The sequence below is a fragment of the Protopterus annectens genome, chromosome 1.part0 (genome assembly GCF_019279795.1).
Source record: "Protopterus annectens isolate FY-2018-M chromosome 1.part0, PAN1.0, whole genome shotgun sequence".
NCBI lineage: Eukaryota > Metazoa > Chordata > Ceratodontiformes > Protopteridae > Protopterus > Protopterus annectens.
In genome coordinates, this window is record NC_056725.1 from 1,421,743,570 (window position 1) to 1,421,769,428 (window position 25,859).

At 39.4% G+C, this 25,859-nt stretch overlaps 1 protein-coding gene across 1 annotated transcript in view; it reads right to left on the reverse strand.

Annotated features, from left to right (window-relative positions):
- SNX14 (sorting nexin 14) overlaps positions 1–25,859 on the reverse strand; it is a 1,453,711-nt gene that overhangs the window by 879,769 nt on the left and 548,083 nt on the right. The window contains exon 9 of the mRNA XM_044067476.1: positions 7,399–7,523. Coding sequence (XP_043923411.1) covers positions 7,399–7,523 — 125 coding nt within the window. The remainder of the gene's footprint in view (positions 1–7,398; positions 7,524–25,859) is intronic.

The following is a 25,859-nucleotide window of genomic DNA, read 5'->3' on the forward strand; positions in this document are numbered from 1 at the left end:
TTTTTAGCAACGATCGGACTTCTATTGTTGCCTGTTCCCTGTAACTGGGTGGAACGTCCGGGATTTTTCTTGTCAGTGGAGGGGGTGTGGTGAAAGGAATTAAATATCCTCTGGAAATGATACTTTGTACCCAGTAGTCATTTGTTACTTTGAGCCAGGCGTCTGGAGATAAGCGACCCCCAACTGCCTCCAGAGTAGGACAGTCGGGCCTCCTTTCAGGAGGAATGAAATATCCTCTGGAATGATACTGTGTACCCAGTTGTCATTGTTATTTTGAGCCAGGCGTCTGGATACAAAGATAAGTGACCCCGATGCCTCCAGAGTAGGACAGTCAGGCCTCTTTTCAGGAGCGATGGTAGGGCTTCCCAAAGAAGTGATCTCTGTCACCCTGGTTTTGCGGACCCCCTCCTCTGCCCCTGGAGGGGGGTTCACCACGTGTGTCCTGAAAGGCTCCTTGGGCTTTTAAGAACCACATCTTCCCTCCCCTTTGACCCTTGGAGTAGGGTCTAAGCAGGGGTGGAAAAACAGACTCTTATGGCAGACAGAATCTTTCCTTCCTGATCACACTTGGTCAAAGTTTCCTTAACTTTGGGCCTGAAAAGGGACGAGCCATCAAAAGGGGTATTTACAAAAGATGACTTGAAGGGATCTGCAAAGGAACACAAGTGCACCCAGAAGTGTCTCTGAAGAGCAATTCCTGTACCCACTGCCCTTCTCATTCTATCAGCTGCATACGAAATGAGGCACATGGACAAGTTAACTATGGAGTTGAGGGTAGCAAGCTGGGAGGCAACTTTATCTGAAGTTCCTGCAGCTACTGTATACTGAAGAGCATCTCCCAGCTCTTTAAGGAGATCTCTTTGCAGTCAAGTAAAATGGGTTAGACAGCTGAGCGAACAGAGTGCAAAGGTAGCTGAACTGTAAGTGCACTTCCCATTATCTATCCATGATCCTAGAATCTCTCTTAGGAGGATGGATAGAAGAGGAAGTTTCTGAAATTTCCTTTTTGGTGGCTGCTACCACCACCATGGCATCAACTGGCACACCCTTGGTCAGAAAAGATTTGTCCTGGGGAGCAGAGATAAATTTATTAGGCCTCTTGGGGACAGGCTCCATGGTGTCCAGAGACTCCCACGCCCTTCATGAGACCAGCTGCATAAGCTCATCAAAGGGCGCAGACACCCAAGAGGTGGAGGGCTGAGAACCGAAAGCCTTCAGGAGAACCGACTCGTCTTCAGTAGGGTTGGTGGACTGCCAGTCACCCCTCTGCCTAAGGATATCTAATATCTCAGCAAATGAGATATCCTCAGAGGGGGACCGTTGGGACCCTTCTGATTCATCCAAGTCAGTATCAGATGTCAGGGACTCCTGTGGGGAGTCTAGATGCTTCCTCTTACAGACTCTCTTCCTGAGAACCTCATCAGTGGGGGCTTCTGGTGAGGTCTCGGAAGAGCAGGGGCCACCCAATGAGGCTTCCTGAGGCTCTGGGTCTTTACGCTTGGCAAGGAACTGTGAAGCAGAAGAAGACACAGGCGCTTTAGGGGAGGAGGTAGCCGGACCTGAAGTCGAAGATGTCTTAGGCAACAGAACTCTCCTCATGACTTTGAAGGCACCTGTGCTCCGATGTGAAGGGACCGACGGATCCGAGGAAACCATCGATACCCTTGGCACCGGGACAGTGGGCTCTGAGTCAGAGATAGGAGCTGAGCTCATCTGAGCCGAAGCCCCGAGAAGCAGAGTCAGAACCGACAAGTCAGTCCGACCATCCTCCCCGGACCCGACCAGAGAGTGTCGGCTCCTAGATTCCTCGATCGGCGCAGACGTCAGAGTAAATGGAGCCAAAGACTCTGGAGCAGGCGTCGGCTCCGAAGGCTCCACGATCAACAAGTCCGACTCCTCCGACTCCGAAGGATCGGTATGGCTCAGAGGAGGAAGAGTAGTAGCTGGTAAGAGGGTCTTCGCTTCCAAAGCAGCTTGGGACAGAGCCGATAAGAATTTAGCAAAGGCCGGTGGCTGTAAAAGGTTATGCACCACACGATCCACATCCAAACTGGAAAGGCTAATCAAAGACCGAGATGAGTGGATAGAAGGTGGTACAGACTGTAAGAGTGGAGACTTAGGCACTTTGGATACCGGCTCCAAAACTGGGGACCAGCTCCAAAAAGATAAGACAGTCGTTTCCGAGGTCTGTGGAACCAGGGTCGAAGACTTTTTAGATTTCTTGCTGTCAGAAGTCTTGGAAGACTTTGAGGACTTACTGGAGCCGTCTTGGTCACTCAAAGCTTCTTGGAATGAAGGTTTAAGCAAACCTCTGTCGATCAATTTTCTCTTTCTCTCCTGGAGAACCCTAGATGGGAAAGAATGACATATGGAGCAGCTTTCCTGGAGATGCAATGATCCCAAACGAAAAACACAGTTTACATGACTGTGACAGACATTTTCTGCCCACATTTAGGGCATTTTTTAAACCCTGATTTAGGGTGTTTGTCTTGGTCAGCCATACTAAAACACACAGTATCAAAAAAGGGTGCTGTAAAACTAGACACACCCAAACAATAATAAACAAACAAGCCCTTTAAAAACTATAGGCTAAATAGTAGTCACACACACACACAAAAAATATTTATCTAAACAGTAGACAGCTAAATATATCAAAGTTGTGACAGAAAATCACTATCTAAAGGCACACAACAATAATATACACTACTATTACACACACTAAAAACTAAGCTTTAACACTAATTATTTTAAAGCTGTGACTATCCAAGCACACATTATAACCTAAACTACTAATAAAGATATAACTAGGCCTAAGAAAAATGAGGCCAAAAAAGCTAAATAGTAATTTAAGAAAGAGGCACACCAAGGGAAGGGAAATTACACAAAAAACTGTAAGAGCTTATCTAAGAATCTAAAACTATTATTTAGAAAGAATTATCAATGTTATGAAAAATATTTGAAGAAATAAGGTTTTTACTGGCCCGAGCTAGTGAGAACCTCCGATCTATTGCAGCGGCAAACTAGAGCTGAGGTAACTCTACGCGCATCATGGGATAGGGACTTGGCCTCGAGCTATCTGAGGACCTCGAGTTTTGTAGTAGGCCGACTCGGAGCCGAGGACTGGCTCCGAATCCATCAGTAAGAATGAATGGCGAGATACAACTTCACATAGATTACTTTTGGATGATGGTTGTGTTAGTAGGACCTGTCCCACTGAGAAAAATAAAAGCACCATGGTAGCCAATTTTATTTCTGGGGAATGTAAGAAGGTTTATTTTTACTGTGTTTAATCTTCTTACAGATGAGATAGTATTATTGGGCTTTTCTTCTTAAAGGGAGAGGTTTTGTTAAGAAATTTGTGTACTGGTCCCTTGGTGTCTTTAAAGACAGGGTGAAGTATAAAAGCATTGTTGTCCATAGTAAATTTTCTTTACCTGAACGTGGGTGTTAACAGAAGTGTAAATAATTTTGGTACTTGGGCTTGTGGGGGTTGCTCCATATGCCAGTACACAGTGAGATGTTTTAAAAGTATTAATGACATTAGATATAATCCTATAGCTGAATATTTATGTAATACTGAAGGGGTAATTTATATGCTTAAATGTCCCTGCAATCTTTTTTATATTGGCGAAAATAAAAGAACATTTAGGATAAGACTACAGGAACATTTGAGAGATATTAGGAACAACAAACATGAAAAGTCCTTAGCAGTTCATTTTACTGCAGCCCATGGGGGGGCTTGCTAATTGTCTAAAAGGATGCATTTTGGAACAGGTTACAGCATTTAATAGTTGTATTTTAAAAAACAAATTGTTATTTAAAGAAACTATTTTTATTTTAAAATATGGTACACTACCACCTGCCGGCTTGAATATGGAATGCAGTTGCAAGTCAATGCGAATTGTTCTTGCAGGATAATTTTATTATTGGTGTTAATTGTGGAGGGTACTTAATGGTGTATTTTATTGATTTTCATTGACTCCTGAAACGCCTGTGTGCCGAGGCACTAGAACATTTTTGTATATCATGTTGGTATTAAAGAGTTTGGTTTTTGGATTCCTGGCCTTGTGGTGGATTATTTTTTTTTATTTTTATTGCTGGTTGTCTTGGGATACTTCACAAATGTGATTAATAAATAAATGTGGATTACAACGTATCAGTTTCTGAGTTGCTTGTTTTCTTCCTGTTGATCTCCATCTCCCACCTCCAGTCTCTGGTTCATTTCCAATGTACTCTTAGTTCATCTAGTCAACTCCTATGCTTTTTCTCTGCCCCCCAGGCATTTCTTTTGGAATACTGGAAAAGGTTTCCATAGCAAATTCTCTCTATGAATAAGAAGCACAGTCCCCCCTTCTGTTTTATAGCTCACTTTTTGTTGGACAAACTCTTGTATTTTCTCCTTAACATGTTCTTCATAAAAAATTACTTTGATTCTCCAGGAAAAAAATATTCTGAAGATAGCTGGATAACAGCTTGAATCTCACACCTGTCTCTCAACAATCAATGATTATTTGAATATATATACTCATCTTCTGACTGCTGTACAGAGAATAATAATTTTCCACAAACACTCCACTATCTCCAACTTTTAGTACTTGGTCCTTCTGCCACAGTTTTGTCAGAATCAACTCTTTCTGCTGGTATCTTTACTATCAGAGGTCATGGCTGCTTTTTCATGGCCAGGTTTGGGACATGTACTCAATGTGCACTTTCAATTAACATCTCCTGCTATGGAATACCAGTCCAGTTGCTTATTTGTGTTTTCATAAAATTAATACAGTCTGTTCCTTCCAACTTCTCTTGTACACCAGAAAATCTCAGGTTTCCCCAATGTTTTCTGTCCTCTAATTCTACAATTTTTTGAAATGGCTCTTCGTGAGCAGTCTCATACTCACCCAGCCTTTTCTTCATTCCAACCTCTGTTTTTTGCAGTTTATCAGCTCATCTGAATATCTGTTTAAAGCTTCTTCCATTTTTCTAGTCTTTCATTATGAGTTGTGTGTCAGTTTTCTAATCAGCTCTGAGCACATTTGACTTATTTTTTCCTCTAGATTACTGGCAGTAATATCTTGCACCAAAGTTGGAGCTTGAACTGCTTTTTCCTGAACAGCTGCAGGATTCTTCCCAGCCAGTGTTTTCTCCCCATCTTTTGTGGTTTCTTTTCTTTCAGGTTCTCTAAATTTTTTTCTGTGCTAGCATCCAACCAATGCACTTACTAGCCAGTAACTGAAATTTACCCATAAAACACACACACTGTCTCTCTTTTCTGAGATTCTGTTTTCACACTGGGAGAGCTAAAATTAAACTGTTACTCAGTATGCAGCCATCTTGGAAGTCCTTATTCCCTTTTGTTTTATAACAAAGAGTTGAAGAACTTTATCTGAGAGGGGAAGTGTGGAGTGGGATACGTTGATCCTTCCAATAGAACTAAGTGGTTTATGATTACCTGATTTGAAGGGATATTTTAGAGCTGCACAGTTAATGCTCACACATGTAACACAAGCAGAAAGCTATAATTCAAAGTGGAGAATAGATTATGATGAAACAAGACAGAAATGCAATGAGAAAGGAGAGAGTGGAATTTTGGATGCAGATCCTTAAAGAGAATAACAGCTATACAGAATATTATATTCATAAAGTAAAGGCAACAAGAGAATGGAGAAAGGAGGTTTTGTCAATAGGGATGAATGCAAGTAGGAGTACAGAGAATAAGTATGAGAGACCTGGAATTTACTGAAGAAAGCTGGCACAGCAACTAAGGTACTGGGAGCAAATAACTGGATAAGGAAAGGTAACAGAATGGGATGAGGCCAAGAAGACATCTGGACTGCAGGATAGAGACTGCCTTACCTATCAGGGATTGCAGTATAGGCAAGGAGAAACGGATTGGAGATCTTAAATGAAAGACCTGATCTGGGAATTTTTAGCTGACTCTAGAATACAAGCTACTGCTAAAAAATAGATAATTAGTAGGGTGTATAAAATATTGCATGATAACTACAAGAATCAATCAAAGGAGGTTGGAAAAGATTGGGAAGAGAGCCTGGATAAGCAATTTACAAGGAACAATGGGAAGACAATTATGTAGGACTCCCAAGTGTGCAACAAAGTCTAGAAGGTTTAGGATTTTTGCTTGAAAGTTCTTATATAGATACTTTTACACTGCAAGCAGACTCTAAAGAGTCTTTCCTCAGGTAGATGGCAAATGTTGGACATGCGATGGATAAGAAAGGTTACAGAGAACATACATTTTGAGTGTGTAATGAGTTGGCAGTTTTTAAAAATTCCCTACACAGTACTCTGTCAGAAATACTGGGTGAGCAAATGGGTGTAACTAAGGAAATGACTCTTCTAAGCTGGGGCACAGTATCTGAACTGCCTAACATAGTATCTGAACTACCTAGACACAGTAAGGCCTTAAGTTTAATTCTGGTGAATTGCCAAAAAATCAATTACTATAAAATGGAAAGCCAAGTCTAAAACAATTGCATTTGAAGGACTGAATATTGTTACAGAGACAAATGTATTTATTTTTTTATTTATTTAACATTTGTTTACCGTGAAAGTACGACTTGGAACAAAGCCAATTTTCAGCAGAGGCCTGGGGAGAAATGCTCCAGACGCATGTCTTTGTAACATGGGAGGAAAGTTGAGCACCCAGTAGAAACCCATACGACCACAGGGAGGACATGCAGACTCCACACAGAAGGCACCTCAGACGAGAATTGAACCGGAGACCCTCTTGCTGTGAGGCGACAACGTAACTGCTGCACGACTGTGCCATCCATATGAATGGTGAAATGAACTGGAAGTGGAATCTTTAGAAAAATGGAAGGAGCAAATTGCATAGTAGTAAATGGAAATTGTGTGAACAATTCATGCAGAACAGTGTTCTGTAGGAGAAATGTGGTTTAAGGGAAGGCAGGAACTGAGCAATTTATGCAATGCTGGATGAAGGACAGTTATGAATAGAAAATATGTAGAATGTATGTAAATGGAACATGTTAATATAGTTTGTTTTCTTTTAATATAATGTATATTTGCTTATGTCTTTAGTGATAATTTAATGAATGTGTTAAAACAGACATAACTGTCAAAAACAACACAATTATGCTCAAAGACAAAACATGTAGTAAAGAAAACCACATACTAAACTTTTGCAAAAGGCATCTAATAAGATCTAAACCAGCAACACCACATGTGGCTATTAACAAGACTGCATGGATCGGTGAAAGTTAATAAAGGATGGAGATAAAAACTTGAAGCTTTGTGTTATTACTGCAAAAATAAGGCATTCAAACACGACAACAGCACATAGTTAAACTGCTTTGATGCGGACGCTGCAGTTAAAGCTTTGACTCTATAACAAATGTGTAGTTGTCATTTTAATTAACTTACCTCATCACTATGGCAAAACATGGGAGTAAAAACATTCTCTAACAGAGAAAGAACATGTTCATAAGCTTCAAAAAGGCAACGCATTGTCTGCAGTTTGACAACGTCTTTATATGGACCAGTGGCAACTATAACAGAAAACGAAAATGTGCAAAATCAGTCATAAGAAATTATGCTAAAATATGTATTTTTTGAATATTATAAGTGCATCATACTTGAATCCAGCTCACTTGAAATCACAAATATTCGCTTCTACCAAAAATGACTTACGGCACCACACTACCCAAGTGTGATTTAAATGTAGCAAAAGATTTAAACAAAAAAGATGAAATTGCATAATTACAGGAAACAACAAATACTATTAGTAAACTATACCTTCACACCAATATACATGCAGAAATACATGCAGTAACTAAATGCCTATCTGCAACACTGAAGCAGACGATCTTACACATCCCATGTAGCCCTGCTGTAAACTATAGTCTAGAACATCTGCATAAGAGTATAATAAAACATCCACTGCAAATAATGTTATTAACCCACATTCACTTAGGTTTTAGACCTAACAACATAATTCAGTACCTGTAAAATACCTCCTGCATGTTTTGGACAAATAATGCTATCCTTTAAAGCTGAATGGAAATAACAATTTTGCAAACTCATTCATAAAAATAGCTTTATCTATCACTCTGTTGTCTAGCTTCTCTGATCACTGTGTTGACCGAAAATACGGTATCTCTGATTTTGAATCTCATGATTGTCAAGCAGATTCAGATTGCTAAATGGTACAAATGCAACAGTTTCCAGAACATATATGGTGTGACATGCACTGACAATGATAAAACTGTAGCCTATAATGATAAGAGGAGGATCTGCAGAGGATGACAGGAATTCTTCAAGTAGATTCAAAGATGGGTGGAGGTGAACAAGATTAGCTAGACCTAATAAGATGTTAAATCTGACATTTGGTAGAGTAAAATATATTTGATTATTTTCTGAAATGATAAAAACATTAGTGAGGTTGAGCAGTGCTATCATCTACAGATAATTGTTGGCATTCAAATAAAATTTCTAAACTCAGTAATCTTATATTGTCAAAGGCTACATGAAAACAGAACACAGATCATGTTTGTGGCAAGTAGAATCGAAATTATGATATGTACAACAAAGAAAAGTCTACTCCAGGAATATGGCAACTTGTCTAGAATACCAGCACTAAACCATGTCCAACATATCAGATAGGGTACAGAGACCTTTACAAATACAATAGCAGGCCTTTCTGAATATTCCTCTGTACCCAGATTAAGGCACCCAGGTCTTTTTCTCACTATGTTATGCAAGATCAAGAGGAGATCTGATTTTTAAGAGAACATTTTTTTTTATCCATTATATCTATCCTTCCAGAACAAAATGTACAAATACACATAATCCAGTGCCCAATTCACTTAACAGCAACAGCATTTAATAAACTGATATGCCACATTTCAACTTAAACATGCTTCACTATAACATCACAAAAAAAGATAAAAACTAAAATTTCAGTAACTCTAAGAGGTACTTTAACCATGAAACACACATTACTTTTAGAAATGTAATCAATAAATTAAGAATATAATGTCACAGAAAACATTACATGATAGTAGACAATGTCCATAAGCCAAGCCTATTACATGCATTCATTAATTATCTGATAAAAGAAAATTATGCACTTACCATGGTGATAGATTCTAATGATCCATTTCTACCTACTACAACCCACAAAATTAGCAGCTAAAGGATCTAGTGAGCTCAACACCTCAAACGTTCAAAGACTCTACCTCTTCACCTACTCCTGTAGAGTTCCATCTTCCACTCCTCTCCAGATATCTGAAATTCCCTCAAACTACCATACTACACAAACATAATAAACTAGCATATCAAAGATGTCACTAAACTAAGCACCTCTGATCCTCACTGCCAAAAGATGGACGGTGGTATTGTTGAAGTGGGCGGACATGGATCTTGTGGCTCTATCATGGTAAGCACACAACTTTCACATCTTACATTATTCAGTGCCTTCTGCTTCAATTCACAGGACACAGTCCCATGTTAAACATTTTGGGTGGCATCAAGCCAGAATACTTATGATAGTGGCACTTTTGACAGTAGCCTTAAAGGACAAACTGGACCTTGAGATCACATCTGGCTTACAGAGTCTTAAAGCAGTGTGCACAGAGACGCCTGTGTTGTAGCAGCATATATATCACATAGTGATGCATTTTCAAAGAATGTCTGTGAGGTAGGTAGTGCCTTTACAGATTATCTCACTGGTTTAATCTGCAACATTTTCCTACATTTATGATAAATGAATGTAACTCATTTTGAGAGCCATCTTGTCAATATGACTTTCAAAATTTTTATCTACTTTTGTGTAAGAAATGAAAAACTGATCTTTTCTGAATTGTTTAATTCTGCTAAACAGAAACAGAATGGTTGATGTGTGTTCAAGAAGTGTAACAAATATTCTTCTTTACTGATGTATTGAGGAAAGAATAACAGCAAAATTACAGACTGGTTTTACGTATGTTTTTGCACCTACCTTGTATATAAATTGAAGGTTAATCTGCAAGGACACTCTGTCTTTATGAAAAATATGGCATGGCAGTGGGACTGTAGAGATTACCGCCTGTAGTAATGAAGCACATTCAGCTAATATATGCAGTTGTGAATAATTTTCCACATAAAAAAATAATCTATTTAGGAAGCCCACTCAAAAGGTGAGAAGGTCATTTTTTCCAGCATACAAATCACATTTTTTACCACAGGCCTAAAGAGAAAACACTGGAGGAATGTTTTACACAAGTTTTCATGAAAGCTGAGGAGGAAGGATTTAATCACAGATAAGGGTTGTATCCAAGTGTGAAATATAGTTTGAAAGAAGAGTAGCTTAGTACAGAAACAAAAACTTGAGATAAACAGTCCACCAGTAAATGGAACTGTAAAAGGTTCTAACTCTGGAAGATTCCCAAAAGGAAAACCTCAACCATTTACTTTTGTAAGAAACTGCAGGTCTCTGGGTAGAAATTACGATTTGAACCAACCAAGGAAGGTAAGCAGGAACCCTGGTCATTACTGGAACTGGAGTAACAATACAGTTAAAAACATTGACAGAAAGCCCAGCAAAGGCTTGCCAGACAAGCAAGAAAGAAGAGTCCTGAGTAGTTACAAGCAGAAAGGGCTCATCAGGGCAAAACACTGCAATAAAGATGACTCAACTTACTTTTTTATGTCCAGCTTTAGAAATGAACTTCAAGATAAGGGGAAATATGAGAAAAGCATTCAGGAGTCATGGATGTAATTTTTGAACTACAGCACCTTCAGAAGTCTGTCCTTGTCGAGGGATCAGACAAAAAAAGCTGCTGCACTTGGTACTGGCTGGGGAAAGAAAGATCATAGCAAGGCTTTCTCCAAAAATGAAATAAACATTTTGCCAAAGGCAATGACACCATTTGTGCGACATCAAGATGCACTAACTAAGCCTGTCCACCAAGGGGCTGGGATAACAGAGAACACGGTTGGCTATCAGAAAACACATTCTCATGCCCTCCTGGCACAAGCAGTAGGCACCAAACCCACACTGTATATGTGGATGCATGTTGCACTTCTGGGAAGAGTATTGAAAGACATGTAATATCTGGAGAGTTCCTCTTATTTCTGAGATGCTTCTATGCAGTTTGGCCTCTTGTTTGTGATCATACCCTTTGGACTGTCTGCCCAAAGCAACACTCCCGCAACCAATGGCAGCTATGTTCATGGTAACTGTCATTAGGGGGTTGGGGGAAAGGTTGCCCAGAGAATTAGTGCTGAAGGCACAACGCTAGATGTTTCTTGCAGACAAGATACATTGTTACAGCTAAAGACATAGTGCCCCTACACTGGGACCACTGATATCTGAGGCTTCATTGCAGGACCCATATATACAGCCTGGCAAATGGAATGACAAAGATTTTGCCCACCATTAGAAAAAGAACTTTGAGACACATGGAGGCTGTGACTTCTGGGGATACTATTTGTGTCTGTATACGGTACTGAGAAACTGAGCTTCAGTCGTCTGAAGTGAGGCTCTGCATGACTGAGTGCCCAGGCAGTACCCTATGAAAATCAGTGCTTGCATTAGCTCCATAAGGGACTATGTGGTGTTCAATGGAATCACCAAGTCAGACTTCTTTCACTGCCTATTGACTGAGGGGCTAGTAGGAGCCATCATTCAAATAAGGCAATATCTTGGTTCATAACAGTCTCTGGTGAGTTGCCACTGTGGCCATGCATTTGGAGAACACTCAAGGGGCTATTATGAAGCCAAATGACAGGCCCAAAACTGAAAGTGTTTGGCTTCCAGCTGGAAGCACAAAAGTCTCCTTAACTCCTTGGTAATGTTTATGACCAGACAGTACAACCAATCTCCTTCGAAAAAGACAAGGAAGGCTGGGTTAAACAGGCAATGATCCTTCTTACATATTATGCCACAGATTTCCCTAAACTTGGGGGTCATCAGAAGGAGAAACCTGGGACTGGTCTCAGTCAGTTGGATCCAGGATGAAAGACTTAACAATGTGCTTTCTTCTGCACATTTACTTCTTTGGTATACTCAGTGGGAAGGAATCCAAGGACAAAGAAGGACCATAACACGTGGACATATGCTGTCTATCCACTATCTGGCCCTACACTCTTGTCACTTCTGTAAGAAGTAGGAGGAGATACAGAAGTATGGTTGTTCATGGCTGATGATATCATCAAAAGCAGACTCCTGACATCTTAATGTTATAAGTTACACTGTTACTTTGTCTACCTCCAAATTAAACACAGTAGTAGTCTCTGCTGAATCCATGAATCTGGAAGTCAATGGAGACAAGAAAAAGGACACCAATGCTTAGGACATCAAAGTGGATTGAGAGACATTCTTTGACGTAAATGTGGCTGCAGGTGGCTTCTGACCTGAAAGGCCAAATGCCAAAAATGATGGCACCATCAACGGCAGAGAATGCCAGTAACAAGATCAGGATTAAAATCTTCACATCAAAACTTTGGCTCCTAAAAAACCATCAGCACTAAACAAATAATGGCACCCTTGGAACCAAGGATCAGGGTGATATCTGTACCGATACAGGGACCAGTGGCACAAACATTGAACTTAATTCTACTGGTGCTGACAACTAGCCCATTGAGAAGGCCAGTGAGTTGGGAGGGAGTCCTGAAGTCTCTCAACGTGTTCTAGAAACAGCAAGGGAAAGGGGATGGCACATCTATCTTCAGCTAACCCCTTAATAAAGCCCCAAGCAAGGAGGACATATACACTCTGTAGAGCAGGTATCCAGACTAAGAAATGAACAAGAGAAACTCTTACTGTGGGATGGCAGCACTACCTGCTGTACTTCTGTACTACCTGAGCCTGTTAGTTTCTCAAAAACAGCAACACTGACTATTAGGATTTAATTGTGGCATGTTACAAAGACTGCTTATCAATTGATCTGTCTGCTCTAATAAGAGCCAGGAAACTGAAAATATGGTACCCAAACAGAAATGTCAAAAAAGAAAAAAAAAATATTTTACTTCCATTTGTTGATCGGGGTACAACACTAACTGCAATGAACCATTTTCAGACTAGCCCAGGAGAATTGATCAAAAAGCATGGAATACAATATGAACAAAATAGTCAAGTACAGACAATAATGCAACGGTTACACATACACAGAATTTTACACACAAATTGCAAACACTGATATATGATACATAACAGAAAATGTATACAAAGCTAAACTAGTTTGATATTATTCATAGGCAGCATGAGTGTCCTTCTCAATGGGCTAGTTGTCAGCACCAGTAGAATTAAGTACACTGCAATTTATCCTATTAAGTAAAGGAAGTATGGCCCCTTGCAAATACAGAATACAACTGTGGGCAGTCCCAGGACAACCCCAACTAATTAAGAAATATTTACCATATGTTATCAGGGAAAACCTGCCTTACAGGAAAGAGAGAGCCCAGGTATCACAACATATAGAGCCCTGGGAGGGAGGATCACTCCAAAATCCTTTAACCATGATATATATATTTTATGCAAACAAGTTCAGTAAACAAACCATTTATCATATAAGCTTGTCTATGATGGAACACAACTCTAACAATATAGGAAACTTGGAATATCTCCTGGCAACTGGGTATGTTCACTGGACACTAGGGCTTTAACAGCCCTACATCCCAAAAACATATACAACCTGGACTTTGTCCATGTGAAAATGAACAATCTTAGACTCTCCATCCTGGATAGAGATGCAGACTGATGTGCTAAAGCTCAAAATGTATATGTATGAGACAGGGAAGATAGTCTTGAGCAGCACTGTGCCATCACACACAATAACACTACAGTTCAGACAAACATGATGACTTCAAGATTTGGCTCAGTAATTGGTGTTATTCTAGAATGCTACAATGTGTGCCAACATGGTGATGATGGTTAAAAGTCCTGTCTGCTTTGACAGAGATGACCTACACCTTTTTTGGTTTAACTTCTCCAAGTCTTTTGGGTTTCTAACAACACAACAGGAATGAAATGTCATTCCTAAGTCTGGGTATAATTAAATTTCTTGAAATTAGTTTTGTTTCAATCTTTAAAGTTAGCCAAAAGTAAGTGCTCTTCATAGCACTCACTGTGTTCCCAGAACTGACTCCTTCAGTAATTCATATAGAATTACATGTACTGGTAGCATATCTAGGTACAAGTGTAGATTCTTGTTTAAAGACCCATTGCTCCTACTACTATTGGAACTGTCTGGGTATTTTTCTTCCACAATGCTCTCATTTCTGCCTGGAAAACCTGATATTTTATGACTTTCTGTCTCTCCGTGTAAGACAATGTAATCACCAGGTGTATCAATTTTGAATGCTCAGTGTCCCTTTTGTCATTTTTTCATGGACTACAATGTCTGCTTTTCTCGCATCTATTTCTTTTAACTGTTGGTAATGAGTGATCCAATGTGATATACGTTCAGCATTCTCTATAATGCTTTGTGGTTCATGTTTCCGATGCTTCTTAGCTACTTCTACATTGTAATGTTTGCACAATTTCCAATGCAACAATCTTGCCATATTATTGTGCCTTTCAGTGTATAGGCCCTCTGCCATCAGTGTGTCACACCCAGCAAGAAGATGTGTGACTGTTTCCAATTCTTTTTTTACAGAAACTATATTTGTCTGTTTCTCCAACATGTTCAATGGACTTTGCAAACCAATGTGTTTCCACTATCCTGGGCTGTAATTATTAACCTTTCATCTTCTGGTTTCAACTCACCTCTCCTTAACTATTCCTGTGTCAAATTCTAATAAACATAAGGTTGTCTCAGGAGATCTCCATACTTGCCACTATATTTATGGCTTTTCCACATTTCTTTCCTTCTCATCCGATCCTTCTCCTTATATTTTTTTGACACATTCAGTTCCTGTCTCATTTTTGTCTACTTCAGATTTGATGTCCATTCGTAAGGAGACAGGTTATCTTAGACTTCCTCTCCTCATGTTTTAAAACATTCACTATGTTTGGAACTGATGAGGTTAGCAGATATGTATGCAGTCCCACAGCTGCAGATCTATACACGTAATCAATTTCGAGGAGGATCATACTTCCTTTACAGAGAGGAATAAATTATCTTGGTATACACTGATTTTTATATATCATTTGGTAAACAGTAAACCATTTTTCTTGTTTTTCTGTCTAAATGCTCCAATACTATTTGGAGCCAGTCAATCATACCAAAACTAAGTTAGAACAGGAAAAGCAAATTGGTATATAGCTTGGACTTTATTCCTAGATGTCCAGGCTTTTTTCAATACTAGTTTGTCTTCTGAAGTATTCTTTACTGAGTTTTAGTCACATCTGCTCACATTTTAGTGATGATCCTTCATCCATTCTCAAATAGTTGCACACACCCTCCTGTTCAAGTTCCTTTATATTACATTCTTCTCCCAGATTGATATTTTCTTAGTACTGCAACTTTCCTGTTTAAATGCTGCTTCTGCACATTTATTGAGACCAAACAACAATCTTAGATAATTTGAGAAAGTTTTACACATCTGCAGTTGTGTTTTCAATCCCTTATCTGATTAAATATACAGTTTTAAGTAATCCACACAAAACAGATGAGAATTCTAAGTATGGTTGTTTTCTGGGAGCCAAATTGTAACCATGACCTAATCTGTTAAGTAAACAGCTTAATGGTTAAGGGCAAGACAAAACTGCAGTGACAAAGAATAATCCTGGAATACCCCCCTTTGAATTTTTACCCCATGGACAATAATTTGTCTTCTGTCATGGTATAACTGCAAAGTGGTTTGTCACAGTAATGTAACTCACTAATGTAGGCTGTATCTTATACACCTGTAAGCATTATCCATGCCATACTTGGACTCTTGCCCCTTTTTATAATTCTCTATTAAGGCTTTCTTTAGCAACAAATAACCATTTGTTCCATATAACTTTCTTTTGTTACCCATTTGATCTACTGCCATGATTGAGTTTCTTTTATCTAAATGATTATAAACTCTGCATCAATTCCACTATATAGTTTGTACATCTTTGGAAGCAAATTGTTAGTCCATATATATTTCTTAGGATACCTTACGGGCTCATTCTTAAGGAAGACTATGATTTTTCCTGTTTTTAACCAGATTGGAATCTGTCTGGGATATGCATACAAGTAATTCTTACTCAGGGCTAAATCTTTGTGTAAAGATGTTAATATTTTTAGCCAAAAGTTAGGTACTATATCTGGACATGGGGTTTCCAATTAGAAAATTTTCTTAATTTTGTTTCAGCTTCTCTGACCATTACTTTATCCCATTTCATACTGTGTACATTTGAACTCCTTATTGTATCTTTTAATTATTTTATCCATTTTGCATTTTTGTTATGTTCCACAGGGTCTTCATAAATATTTCTCCAGAATGCATCCATTTCTTCTTTTTTTCTTGGTGATGTATCTATTTTTTTGCTTTGTTTCCCATTTTTCTATAAAACTTTTTTGGGTCATGAATGAATTGCTTATTTTCCACTTTTCCTTTATATTTATCTGCATATCTTCTAAGTTTTTTTCTGTCTGTGCTGATACCTTTACTTGCAACAGTGTATGACAGATCCTGCTCTGTTCTGATACCGTGCAATGCTTTTATCACATCTATTTTGATAAGTATTTTTATTGATCAGTTCCCTCTTCTATATACTTCTAACAGGGACACTTGTTTTAATTGCTTTAGAGTTTTCTCTGTTCAGTGCTTCCATGGTGGTATTCTCTTTATTCCCTTTCCCTTATTGTTCTATGTTTTGTGATGGAATACATTACTGTGCAACTAAATCTTATTTACTTCTGTTTTATCACATGGGTTTCTTGCTAAAAGTCTTGATTACTGTGTTCATTTGTTTTATCAGACTTCTAACATTTTGGGTCTTATTTACTTTCTGTAACCTATTTCTTTCATCACTTTTAATATGTCTATCCATCTCTATTAAAACATGCAACTCTTCCCTTCGATTATTTTCTTCTAAACTGAGAGTACATTCTTTGCTCTCTGTTTCCTGTGGGCGTTCTACAGAAAGTTCCAGAACATCTTCCTGTCACACATCCTATTCAGCTGCATCCTACATCATCTGCTGCTCCTTCATATGGGAACTCATTGGTCCATCACACCACAACACTGCCTGCATTATAGTTGCCACTTTTTGCTCCTCCTTTCCTTGCTGTACAACCCCAACTAAACTTTTCTACTGGTTTCCTACTGAAGGCTCCAAAGCATCATCATGTGGCAAGCTATTAGATGTCTGCCATTCTACCTGTTTGTCCTTAGCTTGGGGACCCATTGTTCCATCATGCTGTGACATTACCTGTGTTGGATTTTCTACACTAAATCCTTCAGTTAGCAGGTAATCAATAAAAAGAAGTTATGTACTCACCATAATGCTCCATCTGTGTTGTCCATTTTTCATTCTTCCTCATCTATGGCTCTCAGATCCAACTCGGCCACATCTTTCAGACTTTGGATCCTAATCTTGAGCTCTTCTCTCTTCCCATAATGCACTGCACTAACCCTGACTCCTCAGATGGAGTTTGCTGCCATCTGCCTATGATTTTAAAGGACAGGACAGACAAAAGATTAAGAGTCAAATCAGGAACAGGAAAGTTCCTATATCATTCGATAACCTTCTAGGAATGACGAAGCCAAGGGATGGTTGGTAGGAGAGGTGAAGAAGAATGAAAAATGGACAACACAGATGGAATGCTATGGTGAGTATGCAACTTCTTTATCTGATGTTCTTTTCATCCTTCTAATCAATGGGTCTGAATCCGTCTTGGGAGGTCATGAAGAATATGCTGGAGCACTGTTGAACTGAAGAAAGCTCTGTTTCTTGAAACAATACTTCAACCTGTAAAGTATCACAAGGGTACAAGTCTAACCAAGAGAGCCTAGCTCTGATAACATTGGCAGAAAACTCTGAGATAAGGTAGATGCAATAGTGACAAATGTGGTAGATGGCTCTAGGATGGTGAGGCAATTCTAAACCATTTTAGGAATAAATTAGTGAGATTTGGTCAGTAATCTATTTGTCCAGGATAACATGGAAGAGTCCTAAAGGGAAAGGATACTGCGAGTTGCTCAGACTTTGAGTGCTGTTTAGTCCCATAATTTATAAACTCAATTGCGTATAAACATCAATTAGATAAGTGATGTGTTAACCATAATTAGATCAACTGATAACGGTAATTGGCAATTATAATTTTTATTGTAATGTTATTGTAATGGTGAATAATATTGGACCTTATGGTTTGTTAGGTTGTAAAGGGGGAATTGGTCCATAGGAGTACCCTATCCTAGGAAAAGAATGTAAGGGTGCTTGGTAAATCTTTATCAATATAATAGCTACCAAGATGAATGTTTTCCATGAAAGAAAAGTTATACCTCATAATTTTTAGCTGCTTCAAAGAGTTTCTGTACCAGTCTCTAAAGAATGATTGAAATATCCAGAGGAGAAAAGGGGGGGGGGGGGTTGTATGGGTTGTCTATGCTGCAATGCTCCTTTCAGGAAAAAGAAAACGTTTGTTTACACGTCAAAATTAATTGGCATCAGATAGACCAATGTATTGATTGGAAGCATTCATGGATAATGTTTTCCATTTGTGTCTACAGGTTTCTTAGTTGAATGCTTCTGGAAGGCCAAATAATGTCATGGACAAGGGAAGCCATATCTGATGATGTTAGAAGGGGCAATAAGAAATAAAGGTCCTCAGCCTGCTGAATTGTGGGTAGACAGAGTCAATGACAGATGAGGAGCAGGTATGCTAGGTGCTAACCTGGAAGCCTAGCAACAGTAGAAGAAACTGATTTAGAGTCTGGGACCTGAGAATGGATTATCTCTCACTTGAAATGCACTCCCACCACAGCTGGACAGCTACCTTGAATACTGTAGCAAAAACAGGAGTGAGAGAACAGTTTGCTCAAGAAGGTCCACTGAGTGGTTCCTGCAGTGAAACAAAAAGGTTAGAAACAGAGAGAGAGAGACATAGCTGTAGAGCAGATCATTGTACTGTCTAGTCTATTGGAAGATTTGCATTAAAAATTGCAGCTAGGAGACTTGAGAAATGTAAAAACTGACATTGACTCAATGATTAACAACGGGGGGAGGTTGTTTAAAAGAAGATACAACAAGCACGAAAAGGTGTCTGGTTTATCAAAGTGAATATGAACATGAGTCATAAAACTCAATGAAAATCTGTATTCTGTAAGTAATCAGACTTTATATTGCTACCTTTCTCTTTTTTTTTTCTTACAATATCTAGGGGGTTTGAAGGGTGATAGCCAGAATTTGTGTGGTATGCAATATAATGTAAACATTTTTTTCTGTAGGTAGGTAGGCTAGACAATAGGCTATGTCCAGACATGCTCCTATGAAGCCTATCATCTGTACATGCTGCAGTTGATGTTTTGCATGTTGACTGTGATACCCAAAGGTGGGAGATAGATGTAGCAGATAATCTTTGGCTTGTATTAGTTAGTGACTAGTTGACAGTCTGGAGCCAGTCATCCGACAAGGAAACAAGTTAAATCCATACAGTATCAAGTGAGCTGCTACTACTGCCATGCATTTGGTGAAACCCTGGGGCTGTGGTTATACCAAAGGGGGGTACTCTGAATAGATAATTACTGGTTCCCAGTTGGAAGTGAGAAACCCTCTGGAGCATTTGATCATTTTGCTATGATAGTAAACATATTGACGGTCGATTGAGTATATCCAGTCGTCCTTCTGTAGTACTGGTAAAATGGACTGGACCATGGCCATCCAGAATTTCTAGTTCCTTACTGACTTGTTCAGGAATGTTTGGTCTAAAATTGGCTTCTGATTGATTTAGAGGCCATTGTGTGGTATCAGGATTTTTCTGTTAAGCCTGCCCACTAGGATGCTGGACTTCTCCGGAATGTGCATTGCGGCTAGAAAACGGAGTGAAGAAATCACCCACTGACAAAACCTTCATTGTTTCTCAACACAGAGGGGAAAGATTTGCCTTCCTGTTGTTGATGTACCAAACTACTGACATGTTGTACATTTGTACAGCAATAGACCCTAGAGGGAGAAAACTCTGAAGGGTTTGCAACGTTAGAAGCACCATTCTCATCTCTAGAACACTGAGATGTAAATTTGTCTCCCGAGTGGAGCATGTGCCTTTAACTGTCCGACCCAGGTAATGCTCCCCCACCCCAACTGAATGGTGTCCATGGTAAACATGGTGTCGATGGGAGGAGGAACAAATAGATGACAAATGGACGTTCTTGTCCAACTTCTTCCAAGTGGAGCCAGCACAGGAGAGAGCCTCTGCACATTACAGATAAGTTCAAAGTATGACTCAGCGGGTATGGATGTGTACTGTCATGATTCTTCTTCACAAAATGCATAGTATTTTTATTTATTTATTTTATTTATTTATTTTACATTTGTTGACCGGGCTAGTCTAGCTGGATATATGTCCATTTTCAGTAGAGGCCCGGGGAGAAAAGCTCCAAATTATTAGTACATCAATTAATAAAGTTTAACAATAAAAATAAATGGAGATGTAATGGAAACAGGAAAAATTTTTTTTTTTTTTTTTTTTTTTTTTTGTGAGTAAAAGTAACAGGCTATGTAATGTTCATAACAGAGTACTCTTTACACATGTGAAATAAAGAAAATCAGTTACTGTGTGATGTGATTAGCATCATTATAAAAACATATTAAATGAAAATAAATGTGAACAGAGATGAAGGAAAGATAGGAAAGGTATCAGGGATAGTATAGGTAGAGTTTAAGGATTAGATTTTTTTCATAGAGGAAGTAGAATAGTTACTGTTATGAAAGAGAGGCAGGGATACTCTTATGAAGGAAGGGGAGAGACATTAGGGTAAGTAGGCAGTGGGTGTTTTATTCCAAAAGGGAAACTTGTAGTTTCTTCACAAATTAGTTAAATAAAATGTTTATAATATATTTATGTTGAAAATATAATGTATTACAGGTGCATGATTATGCAAAACACACTTTCACATAAGTTGTAGCTTTGTATTTCCAGTATCTTGCAATTGCATTCTTTTTAACATCAAATTATAAGTGTACTGACAGACAACTGAAGGCAAAGAGTTAAGAGATGTTACTTAGTTTAAAAGAGTCTGGTTTCAGAATGTAATGGAGGGAGGAAAGAGAACAATGTGCCAAGAATCTTTTGTAAGCTCTGGCCTTCTAAGGCTGGGGGATGAATCGTATCAAAAATGTCTGTAAGATAGTGTGTACTGGTACTGAATGATACAAGGTCAAAGGACAGATTGTTAGGCCAGGTGGTCTGTGTTTTAAAAAGATATATTTGTCAAGTGTTCACGTGAAGTTCTAAGCAAGAAGCATGAGGGCACAAACAATTCTGATTTGTTAAAAGCTGTGTAACATCAGAGTTCTACATGCATGAAACTGATATGAAAAAGTATAAAAACTGTGTTATTATTCTGTTTTGAGACTGATCTGACATTTTGTGAAGGCAGTCTCCTAGCGCTGTTTATGGAATAAACCAGTACTTTGCACATCCTGAAATGTTATTCTTAACTCATGACTAAAAAGGTAAAACTCCTTATTTATTTGTGAACTTTAACAGATGTAAGGACCATTGGATGCCACAGTTCTGACGGATGAGTTATGAGATCCTGTTTGGGATCTAGTATCCATGGGGTATACTTGAGGTGAGACCAAAGAAAGGGGAACCATACCTGATGAGGCCAGAAAGGGGCAATTAAGATTACTATCTGTAGGACTGTCCGGATCAGTGGAAAAGGGGATTAGTATAAAGGAAACCCGGGGGCCAATGGTGGACTAGCACATCCCTCAATGACTCCCCTTTCGGGAGTAAGATAACAAGTACTTGTTGCATTGGTAGCTTCAGGAACAGGCAAACAGATCGCAACAAGGTTGGACCCAATGGCTGACAATCTTGCTTGCTACTAACTCGCAGAGTCCGTTGCAAAATTCTCATGTGGAAGTGCACTGTTGAGATCAATGTTATTGTGGCAGCCATCGAATTTACAAAGAATAGTTGGGTCCTCAAACTCACAAACCTGTTCTCTGCTCTATCACTGTACACTGGAGGCACAACCTTACACTCTGAGAACAAGATTTGCTGGGAGAGGAGGTATCAAGATTCCACCTCACAAATTTTCAAGGTGCAGTGAAGTTTGTAGGAAGTAGATGACCTCAGCTTGAAAGTATCTGAGGAGAAGTCATGCTATCTAGACCAGTCATCATTCCAGCTAAAGTCAGGAGGATGGAAAGGGATTTTGAACTTCATCTTTTGCTTCTTGATATTTGAAAAGATCCACAGAAAGATAAGGTAAGGGAAAGTAGTAATAGAAAAGTTAGGAGAAGTCTCATCTCCTCCGTGAGAGGTGCCATGGAGGAGTCAGGAATCATGCTATCTAGACCAGTCATCATTCCATCTTAAAGTTGGGAGGATGGAAAGGGATTTTGAACTTCATCTTTTGCTTCTTGATATTTGAAAAGATCCACAGAAAGATAAGGTAAGGGAAAGTAGTAATAGAAAAGTTAGGAAAAGTCTCATCTCCTCAATGAGAGGTGCCATGGAGGAGTCAGGACATACAACCTTTGGAAATGTATATCTAAGTTCAAGTAAAAAGAAGGAAAGTCCTACATATCCAGTTTTATTCCAACTCCCATGTCAAATAACCTGAGACCAGGGAACATGTCCAGGAAGCTATGACAGACTGGAAGGGAGACGAGGCAAAAAAAAAAATAAAGGCCAGGCACACATTCTTCAACATTAAAGGGTCGTCAGAAAGATAGGAACAGACCAAAAAGAAATTTCTCAGTGTGGAGGGTGCGATGTTAATTTTCTAAATTATGTTAAGCACTTACTTCACTTAATAAAAATCGATCTGTAAAATATAACTGTAAAATACGTGCTACAGAATAATCAAATAGAAAATAGTAGGTAGTCCACAGTTGAGTTAAAATGGAATATCCTTTATTAAAACACAAACAAGCGATCCTAGTTGACTGTAATAAAAAGCATCATTATGCTTAATATATGCATAATTATTTTGTAGCACGTATTTTACAGTTTGATTTTTATTAAGTGAACTAAGTGCTTAACATAATTTAGGAAGTGAAAATCACACCCTCCACAAAGTACAGTTGTGTACACTTACCATAAATGTAGATGTTCGAGTGTATTCACTGCTGTCATCACATTTGGGTTATCTGCTTGCAGTAGCCCTCAGTCGGCCTGATTATCAAAGTCTTGGGTCCTGCGTCAGTTGCTGTCTCATCTTTCGTGACGTCAGGTAGTCAGGGGTATAAAGCATGCAGCCGATGCCATTACATCAGTTTTTCTTGCCCCAGATGTCAGGTTCCCCCCTTAATGGGAAACAATTTTATATATATATATATATATATATATATATATATATATATATATATATATATATATATACAAGGTTGTACCTCCAACAAAATAGCAAATACAGCAAAAAGCTTTTAAGTATAGTAGAGGAGAAAACAGGTATAGCCAAGAGAAGTCAGGGGGCTGCAGGGAGGGTAAACAGGACTGCAACAGTGAATACACTCGAACATCTACATTTATGGTAAGTGTACACAACTGTACTACGTTCTTCGTGTTTCACTGTTGCAGCCATCACATTTGGGTAGATTCCCAAAGCTAAGGATGGGAGGAGGAATTTAAATAGAATTAGAAGCAGCTATAAGGTCCTGCAAGACTGAAGTGGCAAAGCCAGCTCTGGATTTAGAGAAGACTGGCAAATGGTAATGCTTGGTGAAAGTATGTACAAAACTCCAGGTAGCAGCTTCTAGGATGTCTCTGGTAGGGACACCTCTGAGAAAGGCTGTAGAAGTAGATGCAGCCCTGGTTGAATGGGGTCTAATTCCCTGTAGGATAGGTTTTCCATGGTGCTTACAGCAGAAATTAATGCAATGGCCTATCCATTTAGAAATGGTTTGCTTTGAAATAACTTTCCCCTCTGCCCCTGCTGCAAACGCCACCAGCAGTTTTTCGGATTTCCTTTGAGGTTTAGTCCTGTCAAAGTAAAATCTAAGTTGTCTGTGCACATCTAAGGAGTGCAGTATCCGTTCCTCTTTGTTCTGAGGATTAGCAAAGAAGGTTGTCAAATGAATGGACTGATTAAGAGCCACACTGGATACCACCTTAGGCATGAAAGAGGGATTGGTCCTGAGGGACACCCTGTCTGCATGAAAGATGATGAAAGGCTCCACTGCCATAAGGGCCTGTAATTCAGATACCCTTCTTGCTGAAGTGATCGCTAAAAGAAAAGCTGTTTTCCAAGAAAAGAATTTTAACTCTGCAGTTGCAGCTGGCTCAAAAGGAGGAAGAGTGAGTTTTTCCAATACAAAATTAAAGTCCCAGGCAGGAGCTGGAGCTCCCCTGGGTGGTCTTAAGTTTTTGGCCCCTCTGAGGAACTGCTTGAGCAGTGGGGTGAGAAAAGAGGGGTTGTTCTGTGCTGTAATGAGCTGAAATGGCTAAGGCGTGAATTTTGATGGAGGAAAAGGAAAGGCCCTTGTGAAGCATCTCAGTTAAGTATTGAAGAATCTGAGGTAAACTGGGTGCTGCTGCGGCCATCCCTTGTGTTTGGTTCCAGGCACAGAATCTCTTCCATTTTTCAGCATAAGATTTTCTAGTACTAGGCCTCCTTGCCTCCAAAATGACATCCAACACTTGTTTACTGAGGGATGGTAACGGAGAGATTTGGTAATTAGCCAGGCTGCCAGGTTCTGGGTTTGAAGGTGGGGGTGCAGAATCTTGCTCTCCTGCTGAGACAACAGGGTAGGGGTCTGAGGTAGGTGTCATGGGGCCAGTAGTGACACACTGCACAAGAGGGGGTACCAGTGTTGGCGTGGCCAGTCTGGTGCAATCAGTATCATCCTTGGTTTGTCTTGTTTGATCTTTAGTAGTACTTTGGAGAGGAGAGGCAGAGGCAGAAAGGCATAAACTGATAGATTTTTCCAGCTGAAGGACAGAGCATCCACTTTCCAAGCCTGTTTGTGGGGAGTCCTTGTGCAGAATTTGCCCAACTGGTAGTTCTGGGGGGAGGCAAACAGGTCTATATCTGGGATCCCCCATTTGTTGATCAACATGTTGAAAATCTTTGGTTCCAGTTTCCACTCATGTGGGTACATGAGATTTCTGCTTAGTTCGTCTGCCAGTGTATTTAGTTTCCCTGGCAGGAATTGAGCTTGTAGATGCACTTGGTAGCTCAAATCTGTGTTCCACAGAGCCATGGCTAGTCTGCAGGGAGGGTACCCCCCTGTGTGTTTATATACCACATAACAGTGGTGTTGTCCGTCTTTTAATTGTCCTGGAAGAATGTGGTCCTTGAAGGCTGTCAGAGCATTCTGTACAGCTAACATTTCTTATTGATCAATATGGAGGTGCATTTGACTTGGGTTCCATTTGCCCTGAATGCACTTCCCTGCCAGGTGAGCCCCCCATGCATAGTCTGATGCATCTGTTGCTAGGGTTTGGGTGGCAGGGGGTAGAGTGAATGGTAACCCCTTGTTTTGGTGGCAGGTCTCTACCCACCAAAGGAATTCCAACGTAGACAAGGTATGATAGGAATCATTGCTTCTAGATCCTGAGAATGTTGACACTATAGGCTTTTTAGATACCATTGTAGTTTCCTCATATGCAGTCTTGCATATGGAATTAGTAGAATGCAAAAGGCCATGAACCCCAAGGCTTGCAGTATTTGTCTTGCAGATAAGCAGAGTTTTTGTGGCCACTAGTTTGAAGTAAGTTGTCAAACGAATTTGTTTCTCTGGCGTGAGGAAAGTCATCTGGGAAGTTGTGTTCAAGCTTGCTCCCAGGAATATAATTTGTTGACTGGGT